This window comes from Mus caroli, chromosome 7 (genome assembly GCF_900094665.2).
Source record: "Mus caroli chromosome 7, CAROLI_EIJ_v1.1, whole genome shotgun sequence".
In the NCBI taxonomy this organism is placed as follows: Eukaryota; Metazoa; Chordata; class Mammalia; order Rodentia; family Muridae; genus Mus; species Mus caroli.
The window spans coordinates 144,241,408-144,264,716 of record NC_034576.1 but is presented as its reverse complement, the minus strand read 5'-3'; the positions used below and the strand labels follow the sequence as shown (position 1 = coordinate 144,264,716).

The window sequence follows — 23,309 nt, the reverse complement described above, 5'->3', positions numbered from 1 at the left end:
GGTTCAACTGAGAATGGCAGTTCGCTGAAAAGAGAGGAATCTAGATGGGGCGTAAGAAACAATGGAGCCAAGACAACAAGTTCTGATCAAGGCTCAATTTTACTATTTCCAGACACTCAGTTATAAAGGAAGGGGGAGGGAACCCAATATCCCGCCAAGTAACTCAGGGTCCAGTAGCAGGACGAACACGTGTGTGCCTCCAGGTGGCAAAGGCAGGTTCCAGCAGTGGGCGTGGCAGGACGAATGAGCCGGTAGCTCCACCCTTGAGCAAGCAGGTTCCAGGCTGGGGGAAGGGAGGCCACACACCCACATTTGCTGCTACACCAGCCAGGAAATGGAATGACTCTAGATATCCATCCATAGATGAACGGCTAGAGAAAATACACACAAAATCGGATGCAACTACAACATTAAATGAAACACATCAAGGCTCAGAAAGACAAACACTACGTGTTTTCTCTTGTACAAAGAATGTAGACATTTTTGGTGGTGGTGGTGGGAAGGGGTATAGGACATGAATCTAGAAGAAGTAAAGGCTGGGGAGATGGCTCAGGTGTTAAGAGTGCTACTTGGCCAAGCCTGAGAACCAGCTTTGGGTCAAAGCACCAATGTAACAAAGTCTCAGAGATGCTTGTAACCCTGGCACTCACAGGAGTATAGACAAAGGTCTCTGGAGCTTGCTGGCTTTTAAGCATAGCTAGAAAAGTAGAAGTTCTAGGTTCAGGAAAAGACTCTGTCTCAAAGGCAAAAGTGATAGAAGAAGATATATTCTATGTGTGCACAAATGCACATAAAGCGCATGCCCATGTGAAACCACACACACATCTGCATACACACAAACTAAAAAGAGAACAATGAGAAGGGACCCTAAGGGATGTGGGAGAGGAGAAAGAGAGGAAAATGGAATCTGTGTGAGGGAAGCAGGAGGAGCTACTAGGAGGACAGAAAAGCTGCCAGAAAGAGAGAGGCACAGGGACGGTGGAGGGCAGTTTTGTATGTGTGTGTGTGTGTGTGTGTGTGTGTGTGTGTGTGTGTGTGTGTGTGAAGTATCATAATGAAACCCATAACTTTGCATGCTAACTTTATATTTTAAATGGGTAGATAGTAACAGGAAGACTAGAGAGAGGTTAAGAACAGCAGTTAAGAACACTTACTGCTCCTGCAGAGGACCCAGGTTCAGTTCCCAACACCTACAAGTCACTCACAACAGTCTGCAAACCCAGTTCCAGGGCATGTGACTTCATCTTCTGGCTTCTGAGGGCACTGTGTGAGCATGGTGCTCACCCACACATGCAGGCAAATGTTTATAGACATTAAACATAAATAAGTAACAGCCACTTCATCTGTTAAGAAAAAAATAACAAAGTCTAAGAACATCACCTTTTTAAAAAGTTAAAAAAGAAAAAAAAGAAAAAAAAAGAAACAGTTTGAATGGTGGTACATGGGGCTGAGGAAGATAAATTCTAGCAGGGACCAATGTTCCATTCTGTAGGAAGACACAGAGCTCTGCAGATGGATGGTAGTGGCAATATATAGCAAACTGAATATTCTCAAGGCTTCTGGGTTGTACTCTTCAGTGTTGAAAATGCACATGTGTAATTGACTATAAAATATAATTTGAAAATAAAGATTGAGGATGTGGCTCTGTGACAAAGTAATTGCCTAGCATCCATAAGGCACTGGGTTGGATCCCTGGCACTGCCACACTTGTGATAATAAAGGTATATATATATATATATTAAAAATCAGGAAAGGGCCATCTGCTGTGCCTTAGAAGTCAGGCTGAGAAGTCCAAGGGCACAGGTGGTTCTTATGCCTCACAAACTGAAGCAGAGCTGAACAATCATTTCTCTTTGCCAGGCAGTGGGTCAGTCTCTGGGGTGACCTCCTAGCTGCACCTCAGGCGGCCAGCCTGCGCAGCAGCGTACTATTGTGAGCAGCAGAGGGCGCACGTGGACAGAGCAGACAGACCCAAGCTCGCTGCACCTGCTAGACTGAGTGAACATCCAGGCTCCACACTCTGCAGCAGCCAGTACTGCCTTAGTCTGGGCGAGCCTCTAGCACTTGCAGGGTTCTGTCAACACAAAAGAATCTAAAAGGTGTACTCAGGCCTGGGGCCAGTGTGGTGCAGAAAGTCTGCCAGAGGTTGGATTTTGTCCTCTGTTGGCACAGATGCAGCTGACTGGATTCGGCTCTGAAGAAACCACACCCTGAGACTGCTTTGCTAGCTCCAAACCTTTCTCATCAACTCTCCAGAGTGCCTCACTCCTTGGGGTGTGAGGGAACAAGATGAAGAAGATGGGGATGACCCAGCACCCACTGAGAAGGCACAGGTCTACAGAGCAGGAACTGCTGGAATGGGGCATGACTGGTGTCATCTATATGGTAGAACCTAGCATGTCTACCCCACAAATTGTATGTGTATAGCCATAAGTATGTCCTAACACAAAATTATAAGCCTACTTGAAATACTTTAAGGTTTTTTTTTTCTTGCAACTGGATTATATCATATACAATATTGTGTGTTCCAGTCTCAAAAGTGTGGGGACAGGCTACTGGGTAAGCCCAGCTACCTGGGGGTTCCAGAAGGACCTCCAGGTCACCTGTACCCTGCTGCTTGAACCTGGCAAGAATCTGCCCCCAGCATCACTGAGATCTAATTGAGCACTCCTAGAATATCAGACCATACCCTGCCACACTCTTCCTCACCTGGATACCCTCTTAGGGGTACCCACTGGGCTCCTCTTGAGACTGGAAGAGTGAAAAGCAATGCTTGCTCTCTCTCTCTCTCTCTCTCTCTCTCTCTCTCTCTCTCTCTCTCACACACACACACACACACACACACACACACACACACACTAGCACCCAACATCTCCTTTGTCAGCCTCCACACCTTCTGCCCCAAGCTCTTTCAGGGCTGCTGCTGCCTCCTCCTGAATCCTACATGACCCGATTGCCTGAATCTGTCCAGGTCTCAGCTTGCATTACTCCCCCTTCCCAGACCCCAAACTCCCCATTTCCTGGTCTCAGAGTGGGCAGGAAGCCAGCACATCAGCCACCCCAACACTGACCTGAGTAAGCATCCAGTAGAGCTGGCCATCTTCAGCCTCAAGGGCTATCTTCAGCAGGAGGTATCAGCAGCATTTAGGGCTCAGCCTGAGTCACGGAGACAAAGATCTGAACCCAGAGCCAACCCCAAACATCCCTGGGGCTCCCCATGCTTCCTTCCTGGCAGCACTCCCAAGTTGTTTGTTTGTTTTGTGCTATTTCTGAGCCAGAGACACCTCTTCCTTCCAACCTGTATTAATCCCAGGCTAGACTCCCAGACTCCCCTTGGGCTACATAGAGAGGTTTCTGCAAGTCGGTTCTAAACACTCATAATGAACCAAGCCAAGCGGGATACAGTAGGGTAAAGGAGAAGGTCCCTGCAGAGCCTTGCCCAGCACCTAGTGTGGTCTGCAGTATTCTTCACACAATCTATACTAGCAAAGGAGTGCTCTTTCCTTTGTGCCTGCTTCACTCTCTGTGACCCTTCCTTCAACCAGCCATCTCCTAAACTCTGCCCTTCATCGAGTGAGAGGCTGGACTTCCAGGGGAAGTTCAGGACACTCCACCCCCCCACCCCCTCCACCCCCCACGAGACTCATATTATCTGGTCACCTCACTGTCCACCTAGTCAGGGCCACGTTTTTGAAGTGTCTGAGAAGGTCTGGCATCATGGTGGATGCTAGTAATCTCATCACTCAGAAGGCTGAGACCAGCCTGGCATACAATAAAGAATTTTCTGCCAACCTGTTCCCGAGGAGGAGGGAAAACTAAGGGAAATGTGGCTTATGTTTGCAGGTGGACCACTTTGGCACAAAACTCCCCTTCCTCTGAGACCTGCCTGACCCCTGTGTATTTCTGCCCTAGTTGTAATTACCCATGTTTTGTTCTGAGTGCTCACGTGGTTGTGTTCACACAGTGGGATGGGGCCGACAGTCCCCAGCGGGCAGGGGAGATGTAGGGGTGGGAGTAGAGGTCGCGGCTTTTCATTGGAAGCTGTCAAGAACTGGATGTCATAGGTAGGGGGGCAGCGCCGCCCTGGGGAGCACACCGGTGGGTCTGGAGCCCCGCCCCCTGATTTCCCGGGATGAGTGACCTGAGGCAAACCACATCGCCTAGGAGCTTCTCCGGCAAAGTGGAGAGCTGGACTTCCACCTCCAGGGGTCGTGGAGAGGACAAACGCGGATGCTGCAGGTAAGGCCCTTTGCGGCCGCAGCTCTCCATGACCCTTTTCCCTGGGCCGCACTGGGGCAGGGGAGGCGCACTCTAGGAGGGCGTCCTCTCACGAACAAAGGCTAAGGGAAGGAGAGAAATCCGTGACAGGTCCAGTCCAGGCGGGCCGAGAGAGGGGGACCCTTGCATACCAGGACGGTAGACGCGGGTTAGAGTGCCGCGAGGCAGAGGGTTCTTGGGGATACCAAGAGCCCTGAGCTGGGAAGGCTTCCTGGAGGTGGGGAGCCCCGGCGTGCGTGGCCCCTTTAAGAACCGATGCCCGAGAAGCTTGGGGCGCGGGGGACGGAGGGCGGTGGCAGAGAGACCCACGGCCGCCGCCAGGGCTCCGCACCCAGCGCCCGCTCCGCTGACGTCACCTGCCCCCGAGCGGCTCACTCTGATTGGCTGCAGGTGACGTCAGGGGCTTTTTCGCTCGGCATGACCTCATCCCCACCGGCAGCCCCGCCCTCCGCCCCGGGCCTGTCACTCGCGGCTCCCGCGGTGGCCGAGCCGGCTCCGCGGACCCCCGCCCAACCCGGACGCCGGACGCCGGACGCCGGACGCTGAGCCGGGCCGGAGCCGCCGGCCGCGCCCGCCAAGTCGCGGGCTGGGATGCGCGCCGTGAGCGCGCGTGCCCGACCGCAGTACGCGCGCTCCGTCCCGAGCGAGCGCTCCCCGCGGTGGCGGCGACGACGGCGGCGGCGGCGGCGACGCGCCCCGCGCGCCTCTCCGGCCCTTGCCCCGGCTACGCGGACCCCCGACGGGCCCATGGGTGGCGGAACGGAGCGGGCGCCCTGAGCGCGGCACCGGCGTTGGGGGCAACCCCAGGGCAAGCGAGAGCCAGGTGAGCCAGGCGCTGACAGCGGTCGGGTCCTAAGCCGGGTGTGGGCCCAGGACGTGCGGAGGTTTCTGCGGTTGTGTGCCCTGAAGGAAGAAGCTCTTTGGAGCACCGAGGAATAAATGGCTCTGCCCCGCGAGCGGCGCGCGCTGCAGATCCGCGCCTGCAGTGCGCTGTCTTTCTCTGCATATTCCTTCTTATCTGGAGGGATATATATGAGACCTAGGGATTCGCGGGGGAGGGCTGAGATCCAGCACAGATCGGTGAGAGTCCCTGCGAAGCGCCCCCGCTGGCAGCCAGATTTGGAGAAGGTCGTCCGCGGCTGCAGCGGGCAGGGGGATGCGAAACCTCCGACGCCAGAGGGTCGGCTCAGGCCTGCGGTAGGCTCATTAACTGGAGAGGAAGCTATAGGACCCCCCACTCTTCGGCTCGCATGGCTGTCCCGTCACCCCCACTTCATGGTGCTCCACTCGCCTCTGCGGATAAAGAACACCCTTACCCGACGCAGAGGCAGTAGGCGCGATGCTGGGGGAGGGGCCGGCACGGCTGCCTCCTGCAGCCTATCTCCCTGGCCTCTCTGCCTACCTTGGGAGGGAGAGGCCAGTCAGATGCCGCTGGTACCCTTGTGCCAAACCTTGCAGGTGGAAGAGCAAGAACAGGCTCAGCTTCCACTAGATCAGACCTCTTGGAATAAATTGGCCTCTGACTCCTTGTTGACAGGGTGTGCTGCGCCTGCAGCAGATAGATTGGGGGCCTTGATGGTGCAGTGATGGGGGTGGGGGATCAGTGTGGCATCTGCAATGCTCTGTTGTGCAGTATGGGGTGGGGAGTGGAGGTGCTTTGGGTCAGTGGCACGGCTTCTTTCACAGTATGAATGAATTCAGAATGGAAATCCAGTGACCTGTAGACCCAGACTCACATTTACTTGCCCCGAGGGTAGCTGGGTGGGTGAGGGTAGCTTACAGTGCCAGGCTCTGCTCTGGGAGGTCAGAGTCCCCGTGCATTCACTATTTGGTTAGCAGGCACCTGATACAGATGAGCAGATCATGTGACCAGGAGCTGTAGGTTCATCTTTATGTCTGACTTGCTGCAGTCAGCTTAGGGACCTCAGGAGAGTTGCTGGGCAGGTTCTCCTTTCCTCCTGCTCTGTGCCCTTGGGGATACTTGAGGATACCTCTGGGGACTTAGCACTGAACACAGATGCAAAAAGATGCTTCAAGTCAATGTGTATAGGACTCCTGCCAACATCTTTCTTCTTGGGCTGAGACTGAGGTTTCAACTGGACAGCATTTCCGTGGGGTGCACCTGTGGGTTTGGAGAGAGTTCAATATGCAGCTCACACAGGAAGCAGGGACAGAGGCTGAACCCACAGCAAGAGAGATAGTTATGCTGTGGTCCTAAGAAAGGTGTGAGCCAAAGAACCTGACTGGACCTCTCAGGACCACAGCTCCCTCTGACCTCCACTGTCTCTTTTTTTGGCCTGGCTATTTGCCCGACTGGGACGATGTTTCTGTTCCCTCTTCTGGTGCAAGGGTGCAGAGTAGACTGGCCAGAGAAGCCAAGGGCTCAACTGCCATGCAGGAACACTTGAGCCCCTCCCGTTAGGAGACGGTCTCTGCCAGGCTTCAGAAGTGCCCAGTGTGACAATGAGCTGGCATCTCAGCATCTTGGGCCCCTAATTTCTGGCTCTTTCCTGAGAGCCTGCATTGACTGTGAGCAGGGATACCCAGGTCAGGTTGTTGTGAGAAGGGACCCAGTCTTACAGGGGTTAATGGGCCTGGCAGCCATTTCTAGAAGTAGGGAGTTTCTTGTCACTAGGCACTGAGCAGGAGTAGATTAGTGAGAATGCCACTGAGGACTCGGGCTTTTATTGGTCACATAAGGACTCAGAGACCAGAACATGTTGTGTGGGAACCCCGGTGTGAAAGGCAATGGACTGGCACTTGGTATGTGGGCACCGGGGCCTTTGGTATGCAGAAGGATGTGTTTGCAACTGTGTATTTCAGTCATGCACTCCAGGAGGCTTACATATGTGCAGAGGGACACATGTGTAATTGCACTCAGGGACAAGATGGATTTGTCAATAAGGCATGCATCTTCGAATGTACAAAGGGGAGTGTTCCTGTGCCCAGGGAACAGTGCCACAAGGCCTGAGCTGTGGACCTAGCCTTCAGCAAAGGGGGTTGCCTGGGACCTCCCTGAGGGGTGTGGCCTGGAAAGGCTCCTCTTAACTTTGAATTTAGGAATTCTGTCTCCTGGCTCAAAATCCTTTGATGAAGGCCTACAGCCTCTGCATAAAGAGTCTTGACCACCCCCCAACCCCCTTCAAGGCTCCTGTAGAACAGGCTGATAGCTGTTTTCCCGGGGAAGAACTGGGAGCGTATGTTGCTTTGCTAAGATATTGCATGGTCTGTCTGTGCCCTGCTGACCTTCTCAAAACTGACCCTACATATCTATTTCAAGCCCCAATGAATTCTATCCAGCACTAGGCCTGATGCCCAGCATGGAGGAAGCCAGGGGTGGGGGTATAAGGAGATGCTGTTAGGATGTGCTACCGAAGACCAGCATAGTGCAGAATTTCCTATGTGAGGGGGCTCATCCAGATCTTTGCAGTGCAGTATACAGATGGCCTCAGAGGAATGGGGAGCCAATAAGCTGCAGTGTGGGGCTGGATCCTGGGAATTAGGGCCAAGTAAGGCAGGGTTGGAGTAAGGGGCTTCATTGCTGTCTTTGAGTTATAGACCAGAGCTACTGGGCACCTGCCACAGAGGAGTGGGAGCATAGAGGAGGGAGACCTGCCTAATCTGCAGAGCAGCCTGCTTAGTGGCTGTTGCAGTAGGAGCAGCCGTTGCCTGGCACCTCTGCTGTTGCCATGGCAACATCGGAGGTGCTAACTTGCTAATGAGTCCCCCTCCGATGCAAATAGCAATACTGTAACGGTTAATAGGGCCCAGCTTCAGTTCTTAGGGTTCCCTGGGAGGTAGAGGAAGGGACAGGTATCAGGCCTGAGTGTAGCTGATACCCCCATTCCACCTGCCACTAACCTGCTCTCCTCTGTCCTTCCCTCTGGGTCTCCCTTCCCTTGTGGGTTGTTGTGCTGAGAGTCTTCAGATGGGGCAACCCTAGCAAAACTTCCCTCAGGGTAATCCAAGGGCTGCTGCAGAGAGGGTGGGGCTGTACCTTCTAGCTCCCTATACTAGTAGATCTCTGCTTCCCTTGATGCAGTTAACCCATGTCACCTGGGAAGAGGTGGACACTGCTGGCTGACAGGGCCAAGGGACTCAGAAAAGGCCCTTCTGCACCCCAGCATCCTGAGCCATGACCCTCTCAGAGTCCTGGGCGTTTAGTTCCATTGTCCAGCTCCGCTAGTAGGAAAGCCCACTCCTTCCTCTGGCCTAATCAGTAGTCTGTTGTTCCCTCATGCAAGATTCCAGTTGGAAGTCAGGGAAATATCCCTGAACATCTAAGATAAGCATTAGTCTAGTGCTATTGAGATTCCTCAGTGTGACGGACCCAGGCCCCATTCCCCAGTGAAAGGCTTGCAGAGAGGCCTGAGACACACATAGATGTCAGGGATTAGCACCCCCAAAGACCCCACCGATTATGCACAGGCAAGGTTTGGAAGTTGTGCCCTTGTACCAGCATGGTAGCCCCATGTAGGTGCCCACATGACTGCAGTAGAGGAGTGGGAATGGGCCAGAACTGGAAGGGGCTCAAGTGAGTGTCTAGAGGGCTAAGTTCCTTCCTACCCCAGCACATTTGTAAGGCTAGATGAGGAGAATATTGTACCTGCCCTGCTGTTTTACTTTCCACTGCCCCAAGCCTCATTGTCCTGACACTGCATGCGTCCTGGGGGCTCCAAGGGAGACAGCACCTGATAGGTGAGAGTCATCAAGCCTGAAGAACAGGGCTTTCCCTGATGCTAGCCATTTTCAGTCCTTCCACATATTCTTCAGCACAAGAGCTTCTGGGGCCATGCAGAAGGTCCAGCAGCTCCAAGCATCCTAGGTACCACAGCCTTCATCCTTAGGCTGACAAAACCCATCTCTTTGTACAATGGTTGGAGTGCACCAACCTCAGCTGGAAGCATCCATCAGGAACAGTAAAACAAGAGCTCCCTAGTACCTGGCCTTCGGGAGCCCATGAGCAGGGGTGGGGCCTGTCCTGCTGGCCTAGCTCTTCTATCCATGAGCATCAAGATTATGAGCTTAGAGAACCTTTTTCTGGAGATGGCTTCTGGGAATTGGCCATCCAGCACTGTGCTAAGAAAGGGAGGGAGGTCTGAGAGCCCCTACTTGGGAAAAGAACAGAGTCAAGCTTTATACCCTAGGGTATAAAATGCATAGATCAGCAGGACAGAGATTGAGGAAGGCACAGGGATAGAGGCACCCCAGAGCCCATAATAAGGACCCCATTTGCCTTCTGCCTTATACTAGAGCCCAGGCAGAGCTAGCAGGTCAGGGTCTCTTCTCTGCACTCACCCCACTGGGTAAGGCATTGGCTCATCCATTCAGGAGGAAGGGCTCAAAGGACATGCCAGGTGCCAAACACAGGGCCTGCCTGGGAGCCAGCTATAGCTACCCAGATCCCACCATCTGCTGACCATTCACCTTTCCCCCAGGTCTGGCACCATGCACTAGGGTACCCAGAACGCTGCAAGGCGACGCCCTCCTCACTTCAGGGGTCACTCTCCCCATTGCCCACCACCCCACCATGGCTGGGGATCGGCTCCCGAGGAAGGTGATGGACGCAAAGAAACTGGCCAGCCTGCTGCGTGGCGGGCCTGGGGGCCCCTTGGTCATCGACAGCCGGTCCTTCGTGGAGTATAACAGCTGCCATGTGCTGAGCTCTGTGAATATCTGCTGTTCAAAGCTGGTGAAGCGGCGCCTTCAGCAGGGAAAAGTGACAATTGCTGAACTTATCCAGCCTGCTACACGGAGCCAGGTACCTGTGGCCCACCCTTGCATGCGTCTTCAGGGCTGACCATTCCTGAGCAAGCAGGCCCTATGTCACCTCTGAAAGAGACGGAGGAGCTCCCAGGCCTGGTGCCAAGAGTCCTCTGATAAAGCCTTTCCCCCTCGCTGTCCCTCCATTCCAAACAGGGTTCCTTGGGAGCAGAGTTGGGAGTGCTATAGGCCAGTCCTCTCTAGGGGAAGTCCTCTCTAGAAGTCCTGGGGAGTCCCTTCCATCTCCCGGTTTACAAGGCAGATTCTGAGGGAGGAGTACTGGATGAATAAGGGAAGTGGGGCTGCACGGAGGGAGGGTAGAGCAGGGTAGATGCAGCGGGATGGTGCCATGCTGAGGACAAGGACAGCTGGCTCTGGCTCCACTGACTGTGGTGAGGGCAGGAAGGGAAGACTAAGGGGATTATAGTAAGCAGACCATTTCACGAGCCTCCCCATTCCTCTTCCCACCTCCTGGGGTCTTCAATGACCCAGAATGTTCTCTGTGGCCCCCAGGAAAGAAAATCCTTTCATGGAGAAAGGGACAGATTTCTTCCCCAGGAATATCCATTGCAGCAGCTGGAGAGGGACTAGCCTATCATGGAGCATTTGTGGCCTGAGACAGGCTACCAATTACCAACTTCTCCCACCTCTTTTTGGGTTAGAGGGGCATGCCAACAAACTAGGGGCTTTAGAAGGATTTCAATTTTCCAACTGCCTGACTCCAAGCTATGATGTGAGAAAACCCAGGTGGGATGCCGCTTGTCGGGAGTCCCCCACTCCAAGGCCAGAACCAGCTCCCTGTGGTGCCAATGAAGGGAATCCAGTGATTAATCACCCCCAGCGAGGACTCCAGCCAGAGTGCAATTCTATTGGCTGCTGATGACATCATCCAGCCTGGGGTTGACAGCTCAGCTGGCTTAAAGACTGAGTGTGCTTGGGAGGCGGGGACATCAGTCTGTCTAAGCAAAAGCCCCTCAACATCTGGCCCTAAGGCCACCACAATGGGGAAGAGGGCAAGAGGAACCCCAGCTTGTAGCCAAGCCTCCTAACCTGGTGGTGTTTGGGAAGGGAAATCCAACTGCAACCTCAGTGTCTCCATTAGGAGCTGGGGGAGAATAAATAAGAAGAGAGGTACTGGCCTTCCAGGGAGCCTCGGAGCCTGCTCAGGCTATGTGCATGTGCTCTCTGAGGCCCCATTAGACTCGCCTATGCCTCATTAATACTTCTGGTTCTGGCAATTTTGCCAATGAAGGGCATCTCAAGCCACCCCCACCCCTTGTCCCTGCCTGATGCAAAGCCTATTAGTGGAGCCTCGGGATTTTTTCTGCCCCTCCAAGTGTGCAGATACCTAGCAGATGAAGTGAGAGGGAGGATAGCAGACCCCTGTCTCTCTTGTCCTCTTGCTTTTCCAAGCAGCCTAACTTCTGCCCTTATGGTCCCCTAGGTGGATGCCACAGAACCACAGGATGTGGTGGTGTATGACCAGAGCACACGAGATGCCAGCGTGCTGGCAGCAGACAGCTTCCTGTCCATCCTGCTCAGCAAGCTGGACGGCTGCTTCGACAGCGTGGCCATCCTCACAGGTGAACTCCAGGGATGGGTCAGGGCTGTGGGATGCCTTCTCTTCCTTGCACTTGGCTAGGACTAGGAGTCTCAGAAGAAAAGTATTGTCCCACAGCACTTGTGGACTTCTCCAAACCCATTTCTACCCGCAACAGCAGGAGAGGTGGGTAAGCAGGAGCTCTCCAAGCCAAGTAGAGAGGGAACCAGCACCCAGGCAACAAACTGTCTCTGTCTCAAGGAGAGGAAGTAAAGGCTTTCTTTTTTTTCTTACCTCAGTCTATCCCAGAACTGGTAACACAGCAGGCACCTTACCCAGAGAAGATACCAGCTGGTTATAGATTATCTCACAACAGTCTACTCCATCATGGCCACTACCTGAGGGACCAGCAAGTATCTCTCTGGGCTACCTGTGCTCCAAAAGCAGCAAGGCCAGCTGGCCTCCAAGCCCTACTCTGTCATACACACACACACACACACACACACACACACACACACACACACATACTCACTGACCCATGCTCCTGCTCTATACCATGTGCTTAGGCACACTCACCCTCAGGCCATGGCTGAAAGGGCTTTTGTAGATTGTACCTCCTCAGGAGGCAGTCTAGATTCCCGAATAGCTGCTAGAGTGGGCTTGTTCTAGGATGCCTGCTCCAATGGCTGGAATCCGGGGCCTTTGCTAATGCCCTCTGCCCATGCTGGTAGTCTCTGCATAGCACATAGCTGATGGAATGTCCCCCACACCCACTACATGTGGAGTGGAATAAGTGAGTGGGTGGCCAGGCCAGTTCAATGGCACCAGAATCCCTTGAGTACCATGGCATCAAGCCCAACCTGAGAGGAAGGCTGGGAGGGCCTGGACTGATTTAATTAAACTGCTGTGTAGATGCTAGGGAGATGAATCCAGTCTGAGGTACTCTGGGGTGGTTTGGAGACTCGATATCATGAGTAGGGCCAGTGTCTTTGTGTGCATTTGGATATGAGTTATGTCCCACCACGCTCTGGGCCCGTTTGATCCAAGCATATCTGTGTGTCTATGTGCCCTGAGCCTCTGTTATCAGTCACATGCATATGTGCGTACACCCTGCCTCTCTACAGATGCTGAGCCTGTTGGGGTCAGACTCATAATTCATTGTGCCTGTGTGAGTTCTTGGAACCAGAGGCTACATAGCTATACCCTAGCTCCAGCCTCTGGGCTTAGTTTGGGAGAGAGAGGAGTTTGGGCCTTTTTACAAGCCCACTACGCCTATAGAAACTCCTCCAGGGCCCAACTCACCACACTAGTCATGAATGGAAGAATAAGGTTCTTCTGAAAATACAAAGGGCTCCAGAACTGCACCCTTCCTGGCTCCAGCAGGACAACCCCAAACCTGACAGTGACTGTCTTCTTAGGGTTAAGGGGCAAAGGACAAGATCAAGTGAAGCCTGGGGTAGCCTTGGGCTGGACTCTTCCCAGAAGGTCCATTTGAACCTGGTTGTACTCTAGCTAGCTCCTTCCAGTTCTAGGTGTCTTCCCTGTCAAGTTTGAGACCTTGTCCTCCTTCATCTAAATACTAAGCTACGGAGTCCTCCAGGTCAATGCAGTGTGAGACAGGCTCAAAGTGATACCACACTGGCCAGCTCCTGCTGAGCTAGTGCACAATCCATAGTGGACTACTGATCAAGGACAGAGGTTAGACCTTTGCATATCACCCTCTGACTGGTGCTCACAGAAGCTCAAGGAGATGAGGATGGCCAGTGAAGGGAATCAGGAGAGGGAACTCAAGCAGTGCCCCCACAGTGATGTTCGTGGGGAGGGTAATGAACTTAGTCCCCTTTTTTTCCTTAAGTAAAGTTGGAATTTATTAAGAAAGAGTTTTAAGCTAGATGTCAGTATGCCTTGGCTACATTTCTGCTGCTGTGATCAAATGTCTAGTCAAATGCAGCTTCCAGGAGGAAGGGTTTATCTGGCTCACAGATAAGGGTACAACCATCACGGTGGGGCAATTAAGATGGCAGGAGCCTGAAGTAGCTGATCACATCACATCCACAGTCTGGAACAGAGGGGTGCATTGTGGGTGGGCTACTGCTCAACTCAGTTTCTGCATTTTGTCCTGCCCAGGGAATGGTTCTGTCCACAACTAGGATGGGTCTTTCCATATCAATTAACATACTTCAGATAATTCCACATAGGCAAGTGGTTTTAGATTCTGTCGAGTTGACAACATTAACCACCACAATGTGCATTATTATAGAAAAGGGGAGGAAATGGGAGCTTTAGCCTTTTAAACAGCAGGCAGGAATACCCTTAGCCAGGAGTTAGTGCAGCTTATGGGTTGTACTGACACTGTGGAATATGGGCCAGTGATGTCACAGCTGTGAGACAGTATCTGCAGTCCAACCAACTTGGACTTGGCTTGGAGATGCTGACATGCCCCAGACCCTTGTGAGTAGGTGGCTGTAAAGAGAACAGAGCCAGCCTAGCAGTCGATAACCTGAGCTGTACCAAGTCCATTGCACCAAAAAAAAGTATATGCCCCTTTATAAGCATCATAATAAGGGTACTGTCTCTGGCCTCCCAAACACGGTGGGTAGGGGGAGTATATGAAGAATGAGCTTCAGGGATGGCCAGAGCATTTCCTAGGCCTCAAAGACACTTAACAACTAAGCAAAGCTCACTCACTCAACCTTGGTGTCCCCATTTCTACCCACCCCACAGCCTTTGATAGCTCCCCAAATCCCTGGGTCCTTGGTACCTGTCTCTCTCCAGACCAAGGAAAAAGCAATTGAGGCCAGAAACTGAGTCCACTTGCTTGTCAGAGCTTGTCATTGTGGAATATAGAAAGTTCCATTCTATTGAGCTCACCTCACCATGCTGGGAGCTGGTGGCCACCAGAGAGATATTGCTCAGTTTCTGGATGAACCCCAGTCAGGCTAGATATGGCTGGGTCTACTTTCACATTGTTATATTCTTTGAGCCTCTCAACAATGCTGTGTGGCAGGAAAATAAGGAAACTGAGGCCAGAGACATGCCTTGCCCATGGTCACTGAGTCAGACATACCAAAGGAGACAGCTTGGGTATCTCAAACTGGTGGAAGGTTTCTATCCCCAGCCCAGAGTCTAGATCTTGGATGTATCTAGACAATGGCCACAGGGAGCAGGCTGTGTGTGCCCTGTGTGCAGGCACTACCCTGCTTCTCTGTCATCTGCTGGGTAGACTGGAGCCATGACCGAACCACAAATGCCCTGTGGGCTATGGCAATTCCAGTGGGTGATGTCATGCCCAAAGAGGCCCCACCTCAGAAGCCCTTTCCTCCCAGACCTGGCACTGGAGCCCGGGCCTGTGGCTTCCAGCCAGCTGGAGTCAGGGAAGGATTGCATCAGCAAGGAGAGAGGCTAAATGCCAGCCTGGCCCCAGGCCAGGGGCTGGAGAAGGACTTAACGTGTCATACTGGGGAATAAGAGACCCCTGATGAGGTCTAAGCCAACCCCTGCCTGGCTCTGATATGCCACGCTGACAGGCCACCTTGACCCACATTTATGGGCATCAAAGCAGTGCCCCTGAGCCAGTCCCTAATTAGCTTGAGGAGGAATGTGGGCGTAGGTGCCTGCTCTAAATGGGCGGCAGCACACCCCCAGTGCTGCAGAGAAGAGCAAGTAGCCTGCCAGCAGGAGTCCAGGTGCTAGGCCAGAGGCAGGCTGGGCTTGGGGTCTGCAGGGTGTGGCTTAGCCCAGAGGAACTCTCTCCTGCCCCAGCTGGCCAACCTCCTGAAGAGCCTTCTGTGTCTCCTCCCACAGGAGGCTTCGCCACCTTCTCCTCCTGCTTCCCTGGCCTCTGTGAGGGCAAGCCTGCCACTCTACCGTCCATGAGCCTCTCTCAGCCCTGCCTGCCTGTGCCCAGTGTTGGCCTGACCCGAATCCTGCCTCACCTCTACCTGGGCTCTCAGAAAGATGTCTTGAACAAGGTGAGTACACTGGGGGTCACTGCCAATGGGAGAAGGGGGTGGGTGGCTCTGGATTTCGGTCCTAGGGTGGTCTGAGAGGAGGATAAAGTGAGTGTGAGCTGGGAGCGCAGGAGGACCCAGAGTCTGCCTACCCACTGGCCTACAGCATGGCCCAGGCAGGATCACAGCAAGGCTGATGGAAAGGCAGGCTCCCAGTCTCTTCTGTGGTGGGGCTGGAAGCCTGCATGCCAAACTGCTTCTGTCACTGGGCCTCTGGCCAGCGCTGAAAGAATCTCGTGTTTTAAAAATGGTGAGGAGGGAAAAGGATGAAGGCACCGCCCAGGCAACCATAAAATTCCTAGGAGCGCAATGCTGGCTGTGGGTGTGGCTTGCAGAAGCCATCCTTCCTGTACCCATCCTGTGGGCTCCAAGGGTTTCTGGACCCAGTCTTTTCCCATATGGCAAGATCTTGAACAAAATCTGAGGCTCGGGAGCATCACAGGATTTTAGAGTCCTTCTGAGAGAGACAGAGAGGTGGGGAGGGATTGGTTCTTTTTCCAATAGGGGGCTTTGCTTTTCTCTGCTGCCCCCTTCTGACCCATCTTCCTATTCCTCCAGGATCTGATGACCCAAAACGGAATAAGCTATGTCCTCAATGCCAGCAACTCCTGCCCTAAACCGGACTTCATCTGTGAGAGTCGTTTCATGCGTATCCCCATCAATGACAACTACTGTGAAAAGCTGCTGCCCTGGCTGGACAAGTCCATTGAGTTTATTGGTGAGGGGAAGGGAGGGGGTGTGTGTCTCTATAGGGTGGAAGAGGCTGGCTAGAGGAAGACTAGACAGAGGCAGAGGGGAGGACTGGGAGGGCCACCCAGCACTGTCTGCCATAGGGAGGAAGGGTTGGGGACTACCTTGGGAAGGGAGGGACAGTGCAATCTCAGCCCTCACCTGATCCCCCCACCATCCACTTGCCCCCAGATAAAGCCAAGCTGTCCAGCTGCCAAGTCATTGTTCACTGTCTGGCTGGCATCTCTCGCTCTGCCACCATTGCCATCGCGTACATCATGAAAACCATGGGCATGTCTTCTGACGACGCATACAGGTATTCTCCTCCTGGGCCCTAGGGACCTAGGGAACACCACAACCAATGGCTAACAGCATTGCCCTCCTTTTGCTCTCTCCACCCACTTGGATTGTACAAATTACTACCCTGGCAGGGAGGGAAAGCCTGAGCCCAGCCCGACAAGAGCTTGGGGACTTAAAGGTTTGCTCTGGGTGCTGCACAGGAGGAAAATCAGGGGCAAGGCTGTCCTGACAGAAATGCCTCTTGCTTGCTTAGGTTTGTGAAGGATCGGCGCCCCTCCATCTCGCCCAACTTCAACTTCCTGGGCCAGTTGCTGGAGTATGAGAGGAGTCTGAAGCTGCTGGCTGCCCTGCAGAGTGATGGACCTCACTTGGGGACCCCTGAGCCCCTCATGGGCCCGGCAGCAGGCATCCCACTGCCCAGGCTGCCACCATCTACCTCAGAGAGCGCTGCCACTGGGAGCGAGGCAGCCACTGCAGCCAAGGAGGGCAGCCCGAGTGCTGGAGGGGATGCTCCGATCCCCAGCACAGCTCCAGCCACCAGCGCACTGCAGCAGGGCCTGCGTGGCCTGCACCTCTCCTCTGACCGCCTCCAGGACACCAACCGCCTCAAGCGTTCCTTCTCCCTGGACATCAAGTCGGCCTATGCACCCAGCAGGAGGCCCGACTTTCCCGGCCCACCCGACCCGGGTGAAGCCCCGAAGCTCTGCAAGCTGGACAGCCCATCCGGGGGCACGCTGGGCCTGCCCTCGCCCAGCCCAGACAGCCCGGACTCCGTTCCAGAGTGCCGCCCACGACCCCGCCGGCGACGTCCCCCGGCCAGTTCTCCTGCTCGTTCCCCCGCGCATGGCCTGGGCCTGAACTTTGGAGACACGGCCCGGCAGACTCCACGGCACGGCCTCTCGGCCCTGTCGGCGCCCGGGCTGCCTGGCCCTGGCCAGCCGGCTGGCCCCGGGGGCTGGGTGCCGCCACTGGACTCTCCAGGCACACCGTCGCCCGACGGACCCTGGTGCTTCAGCCCCGAGGGCGCGCAGGGTCCAGGCGCTGTGTTCTCCGCCTTTGGCCGGGCGAGCGCAGGCGCACCTGGACCCGGTAACAGCAGCAGCAGCAGTGGTGGCGGCGGCGGTGGCGGTGGCGGCGGCAGCAGCAGCAGCAGCAGTAGTAGTAGTGACCTGCGGCGGCGGGATGTGCGGACCGGCTGGCCCGAGGAGCCTGCTGCAGATGCACAGTTCAAGAGGCGCAGCTGCCAGATGGAGTTTGAAGAGGGCATGGTGGAGGGGCGGGCACGTGGCGAGGAGCTGGCAGCCCTGGGCAAGCAAACCAGCTTCTCTGGCAGCGTGGAGGTCATTGAAGTATCGTGACCCTTCAGGAGTCCCTGTGCCCTTGCTCCAGCCAGGCCAGGTATAAATATATATTATATATAAAACACACAGAAAAGGTAAATGGTTTTACTGCAATTTTTATCAAGAAGTAAATATTTCGATTTTTTTATTTATTTAAGCTAGTGATCTGGCAACTGTGCGGGGCGGCCCTAAAGCTCTGTTTTTACTGTCTGGTATTTAAACTGAAACAGGTTTCTAAGCAATATGAGGCCACCTTCAATCCCAAACTGGGTTGACAGGCCTGGGCCCCTCCTTGCCCCTCCCCTCTGGAAACATTACTGACCTTTCAAAGAGCTGCCCAGCTTTCCTGCACTTTTTACATAAGAAAAAGGGGGGAAATGAAAAACAAAAAAAAAGACAAAAAACCCAAACCCTTACTTGCCACAAACTGAGCCGCAGACCCCTCCCCTCTCCTTTCCCTCTTCTCCTGTCTCTCCTCTCCTGTTTCTCCTATCTTGGGCTCTGCAGCAAAGCCATAGGTAAGGGGAGGGGGAAACCCTAGTGTCCCTGCAGAAGGCCCCAGCAGCAGTGTCCCCACACCTCAAATTGCCAAGTCTTAGTGGCATAGAGATAGATATCGTCTCTGCCCTTCACCCCAGGGCTGTTACCTGGCAGGTGTTGGTGGGCACTGGGCCCAGTGGAGCAAAATTTTCAGGGAGACTTGGACAAGGGGGTTCCTGAAAGCCAGATGAGGTAGCTCTGAAGGCAAGGACAGAGGACCTCACTCTTGTGAGAGTGAGGCCCAGTTCCCTAGAAGGGCCCAGGAGGCCATTCAGAGGAAGTGTCTCTCTTTTCCTTTGCAGGTGCCCTGCCCATTGGGAAGCCCAGTAGACTTTCCCAGCATGTACTGGGGCAGTGTCCAATGCCAGCAGGAGGAGCTAAGCTAGCTGGGGCTGGCAGGGGCTATCTCTGCTGGTCAGAGGGGAGCTCTAGGCCCAGTAAGAATGGGGGTAGAGTCAAGCTCTCGTTCTGGGCTCTTCCTGCTACAGGTAGGACTTGGGATTCTACTGCTCTGCAGGTTGGGGAGCCCCTGAGGCAGGTGGGGTAAAGCACCTACCAAGCCCGTAGGCTTACAGGAAGTGGGAATCCTCAACTACAGGAGAACTGTCTCCAAGCAGAGAAAGACCCCACCTAAGGACAGATGTTGGGCAAGTCCCCCATGACTGCCCCATCCCCCAAAGGGCTTCTCAGGAGAGAGTCCCTTTGTATGCGCGCTTCCCAGGCAGCGTACTTTCCCAGTGTCTTCAAGATGATATGCTAGCCTCCACCCAAGGTGGCTTTTTTAGGCTCAGAGCCAATCTAGGAGAAGGACAAGGAGAAAAGTGCCAGCCACCCTTGCTGAATATCCTCTTGGGACTGTTGGGGACCCAAAGTTTTGAGGCAGGATAGGAGTTCTTGCTCTTAGATGTCTTTAAGTCTTGGAGTGGGTCTGTCCTTTGAGGAAGAAGCTAGGGGCTTGTTAACAAGTAGCTGGGGCAGGATCTAGGGTGGCACCTTTCTACCCCACCTCTCTTGCTGTGTCCTTCTGTCTGTTCTTCTTTTGACCTGCTCCCTATGTTCCTGTCACCCTCCTTCTTAAGCAAAAGTCCTGTCCTAGTTCTCTTGATCCCACCCATCCTGATCCCTGAGAAAATAAGCTATTGTTGTATTTACAATCTATGGATTAGAGGTTTAAGTATTTATTATTATTGGTTAATTATTATTATAATTATTATTATTAATTATGTAAATTTACCTCCTGTCTGTCATTGGATTTCTGAGGTGACCCTGGGTGTGGAGGGTGCACTGGCTTCCCCCTCCATGCCCCCAGTCTACTGCTGTCCAGGAGACAGTGGTGTGGGGCCATCAGTTGGACCCTAAAGCTCCCCCTTGGGTCTGGTTCCTCCCCTCTCTTGATGGAGATATGGCATCTATCCTGGATACACGGGGCCCATTGGCCTCAGTCTGTCTCTGTTCTCACTTACACATGACCCTGGTCTCCCCAAAGTGAGCAGACAAGATGGAGGAGGTCTCAGCTCCCCCCTCCTTTGTGTTGGGGGAAGTGGAGCACAGGCTTTCCCTGGTGGCTTTCCACCCACTGTCCAAGGTGTGGAGGGTATAGGGTTCTCTATCACTCTCCCACCACTCTTACCTGGTCACTGCCGGCACTGGAATGGCCCAGAATGCATCTGGCTCCCTCCTGTTGTCCAGTACAGGAGAGGTCCCTTGCCCAAGGCTTCCAGTCCCCGAGGGCCAGGGTGCCAGCTTCCCCCTTGGGACCTTGCCCCATGAGGCCGCACTTTCCTGTCCCTCCTTTTGTATTTGAAACAATGTGTTGTAATAAATCATGAGACGGATGTTTTCCTCAGGCCTCTGCTGACTCTTTCTTAGGGCTGGTTGTGGGAGCAGTTGGGCACTGGGGGGCAGTCTGGAGGCTTCCTGAGACAAGGACCTGGTAGGTTGTGCCTGCAAAGTCTATTTACTAAGTGGGTAGAGGGGAGAATCTGAGGCTTATTTCTGGTAGACCAGGTCTAGAGGAGGGGCACAGGATCTGATAGGCACTCCTAGGATGTAAAATACCCATTTTCCGTACCTACTATTAACTGAATCCTAGAAAACTTTAAATATCAGTTTGCAGGCTGCAGAGATGCTTCACTCAGTATTTGCTGGGCAAGTGTGAGTACATGAGTTGGATCACCAGAACCCAGGCATGGTGGCATACCCTTGTAATCCCAGTGCCAGGAGGCAAACACAGAAGGATCTTGATGCTTTAGGGCCAGCCAGCCTAGCCTACTTGATGTCCAGGCCAACTTGTATGTGTCTCAAAACAAGTTGGATGGTGTTTTAGTTAGGATTTCCATTGCTGTGAAGAGACACCACGACCAAGGCAACTCTTATAAAGGCAAACATTTAATTGGGGCTGGCTTACAGGTTCAGAGGTTCAGTCCATTATCCTCACGGTAGGAAGCATGGCAGTGTGCAGGCAGACCTGGTGCTGGAGGAGCCGAGAGTTCTACATCTTGATTCAACTGCAGCCAGGAGACACTGTCTCATAGGCAGCTAGGAGGAGGGTCTCAAAGCCCACCCCCACAGTGACACACTTCCTCCAACAAAGCCACACCTTCTAATAGTGCTATTCCCTGGGCCAAGCCTTCTCAGAATCACCACAGATAGCTTCTGAGAAATGACACCTGAGGTCGACGTCTAACCTCTGCACACATGCATGTGTAGTCTGCATACACAAGTGAGCACATACACAAGAGCTCACTTGTCAACTGCCCTCACAACACAATCCTACTGTAACACAGCTCATTCCTCCAGATTTGTCTTTGTACACACACCTCACCATTGTCTTTCCACCACACATGGGGTTGACATGTAGTCTTTTATGCAGCACAAGAACCAAAAATATACTGGGGGGGTGCTGGCTTCTGCAGCACACACACTAAAACTGGGACAGCATGGAGAAGTTTAGCATGCCTCTTGTGCAAGGATGACACATAAGATTCATGATGAATTCCATTTTTTGAGACCCCTGGTACATCGACCAACGGATCTCTGTTGCAGCCTACCGTTTCTGATCCCCCAGAGGAAGTGCTCTTGGCTGTGACTGTAGCCCCTCTGCCTCATTCCTTTCCCCATCACTCCTGCATGTGGAAGGGTAAAGAGAGCAAGGCCCAGACCTTAGGTCATGAGTATCTTGCCAGCCATCTTTCCCTTTATCCCCACCGGGACCATGAACTGCTCCTTTCTCCTTGCTCACTCTCATCCCCATTGAAGATCTTTGGATTGATGGAAACAGACGCCAAGGTGGGTGTTGGCCCAGTTTCTATAACCTTCATTTTTTAAAGTTTGTTTTTGTAAAAAAAAAAAAATTAAGCAAAAGCATACTAGAGTGTCTGATGCGACCCCTTGTCTTTAGACACAGGACTCCTCTCTCTGGACAGATAATCCCTACATCAGTGCAGACCAGACAGTGCCCAGGCTTATCTCTTGTATGTTATTACAAGTTATGTGACCATGGGCATCCATGTACCATTTTATAGGACAGAGTTCCAGATGTGACTTTTACGGGTCACCTCAACATTTGGTCCTCATCCTAACCGTCTCTGTGTGGAACGCTCAATATGGACTACCCTGGATACCATGTGGGAATTCCTAGGTGGGCTTCTTGGAGGATTTTCCTTCTTATCTCTGTCCCTGGATAATGGGGCTTTCTCCAGGTTTGGCCATCCTATCCCAGAGACCCTTTTTGCTTTCAGGAAGACAGTGGCATTGTCCACTCATGTGACTAGATAGGTGTGTGTGTGTGTGTGCGCGCGCCAGGAAATGGAGAAGGAAGATTCAGGAGAGGAGGGGAAAGGATGTGGTTTGCCCCTCTTCCAGCGGATCTTGAATTCTGCATCCTCAAGAGCCCTCAAAGAAGCTGAAAGCTAGCAGTATAGTCTGCCTCTAGCAAGGGTATTTTTAGCTCAAGAACATCTATTTATAGCCCTGGCAGCCCCTAGGAGTCAATAAAACCAAGGACTGGAAAAAGCTGATGGTTGCCTCAAGTAGGCCCGGTACTCCCTCCACCCTCAGCATGCACGAGCACCTGCAATTGCAGAAGATGAGTGACAGCATTTCTCCTAGGAGGCCAGCTGAGAGCATTGGCTTCGGGACCCTGGAGGCAATGAAGGACACCACATGGAAGTGAAGGAGGTGCCATTTACCAGTGCACCAAGACTTCTAGAGGTCATCTCAGTCAACTGTGCTGGGCGAGCCCAGTGTTCAACTCCTATGCTGTCATACCCAGGTACATAGCCTCTGCGAAAGACCTGACTTCAGCTTGCAACTCCCTCCCCAGCCCTAAGCCATTGGAGACATGGTATAACACATAGCCAAGATAGCCTCAAGACTAGCCTTAGACAATGGGTAGATGGCTGGCAATGTGGAAGATAAATGAATAGAATAGATAAGATGACAGGTAAGAAGGATGATCAATGAGAGGATCAATGGGAGGATCGGTGGGTGGATGGATTGATGGATGGGTGGGTGGGGTGGAGAGATGAATGGATGGACATATGGACAGATAGATGGCTGGGTAGATAAGAGGTGTCTGGCTGGCTAAGAGAGAGATGGTGAAAGTATGCATGGGTAAATATTGCTCTACTGCAATGGAACTCTTCTATCTTATATTGAAGCTGTGTGTTCAGCCATGCACGGTGGTGCAAGTCTGTAATCCCAGCACTCAGCTGAGGCTAGAGGATTGCTTGGGGTTGAAGGCCAACCTGAGCTACGTGAAATATTGTTTAAAAGCAATCAAATAGGGGCCAGGCAGATGGGTTTAGC

The 23,309-nt window shown here is 53.2% G+C and overlaps 1 protein-coding gene and 1 non-coding gene across 2 annotated transcripts; both read left to right on the top strand.

Moving 5' to 3' along the window:
- Nucleotides 1-4,964: 4,964 nt before the first annotated feature.
- On the top strand, nucleotides 4,965-19,556 carry Dusp8 (dual specificity phosphatase 8). Its single transcript, XM_021168689.2, has 7 exons — nucleotides 4,965-5,101; nucleotides 9,717-10,039; nucleotides 11,486-11,624; nucleotides 15,386-15,552; nucleotides 16,150-16,309; nucleotides 16,513-16,636; nucleotides 16,874-19,556. Exons 2-7 carry the CDS (start codon nucleotides 9,809-9,811, stop codon nucleotides 17,976-17,978), a joined length of 1,926 nt encoding a protein of 641 aa, XP_021024348.1. The 5' UTR covers nucleotides 4,965-5,101; nucleotides 9,717-9,808; the 3' UTR covers nucleotides 17,979-19,556.
- Nucleotides 19,557-21,399: 1,843 nt separating this feature from the next.
- LOC115031711 lies at nucleotides 21,400-21,507 on the top strand. Its single transcript, XR_003837366.1, has one exon. It is a non-coding gene; the product is annotated as a U6 spliceosomal RNA (small nuclear RNA).
- The last annotated feature ends 1,802 nt before the right edge of the window (nucleotides 21,508-23,309 follow it).

Bases quoted from the DNA above. Each gene is read 5' to 3' on its own strand.
- Dusp8 (XM_021168689.2), top strand. From the start codon at position 9,809: ATGGCTGGGGATCGGCTCCCGAGGAAGGTGATGGACGCAAAGAAACTG. The intron at 16,310-16,512 runs GTGAGGGGAAGG...ACTTGCCCCCAG, and splicing joins CAAGTCCATTGAGTTTATTG to ATAAAGCCAAGCTGTCCAGC. The intron at 16,637-16,873 runs GTATTCTCCTCC...TTGCTTGCTTAG, and splicing joins TCTTCTGACGACGCATACAG to GTTTGTGAAGGATCGGCGCC.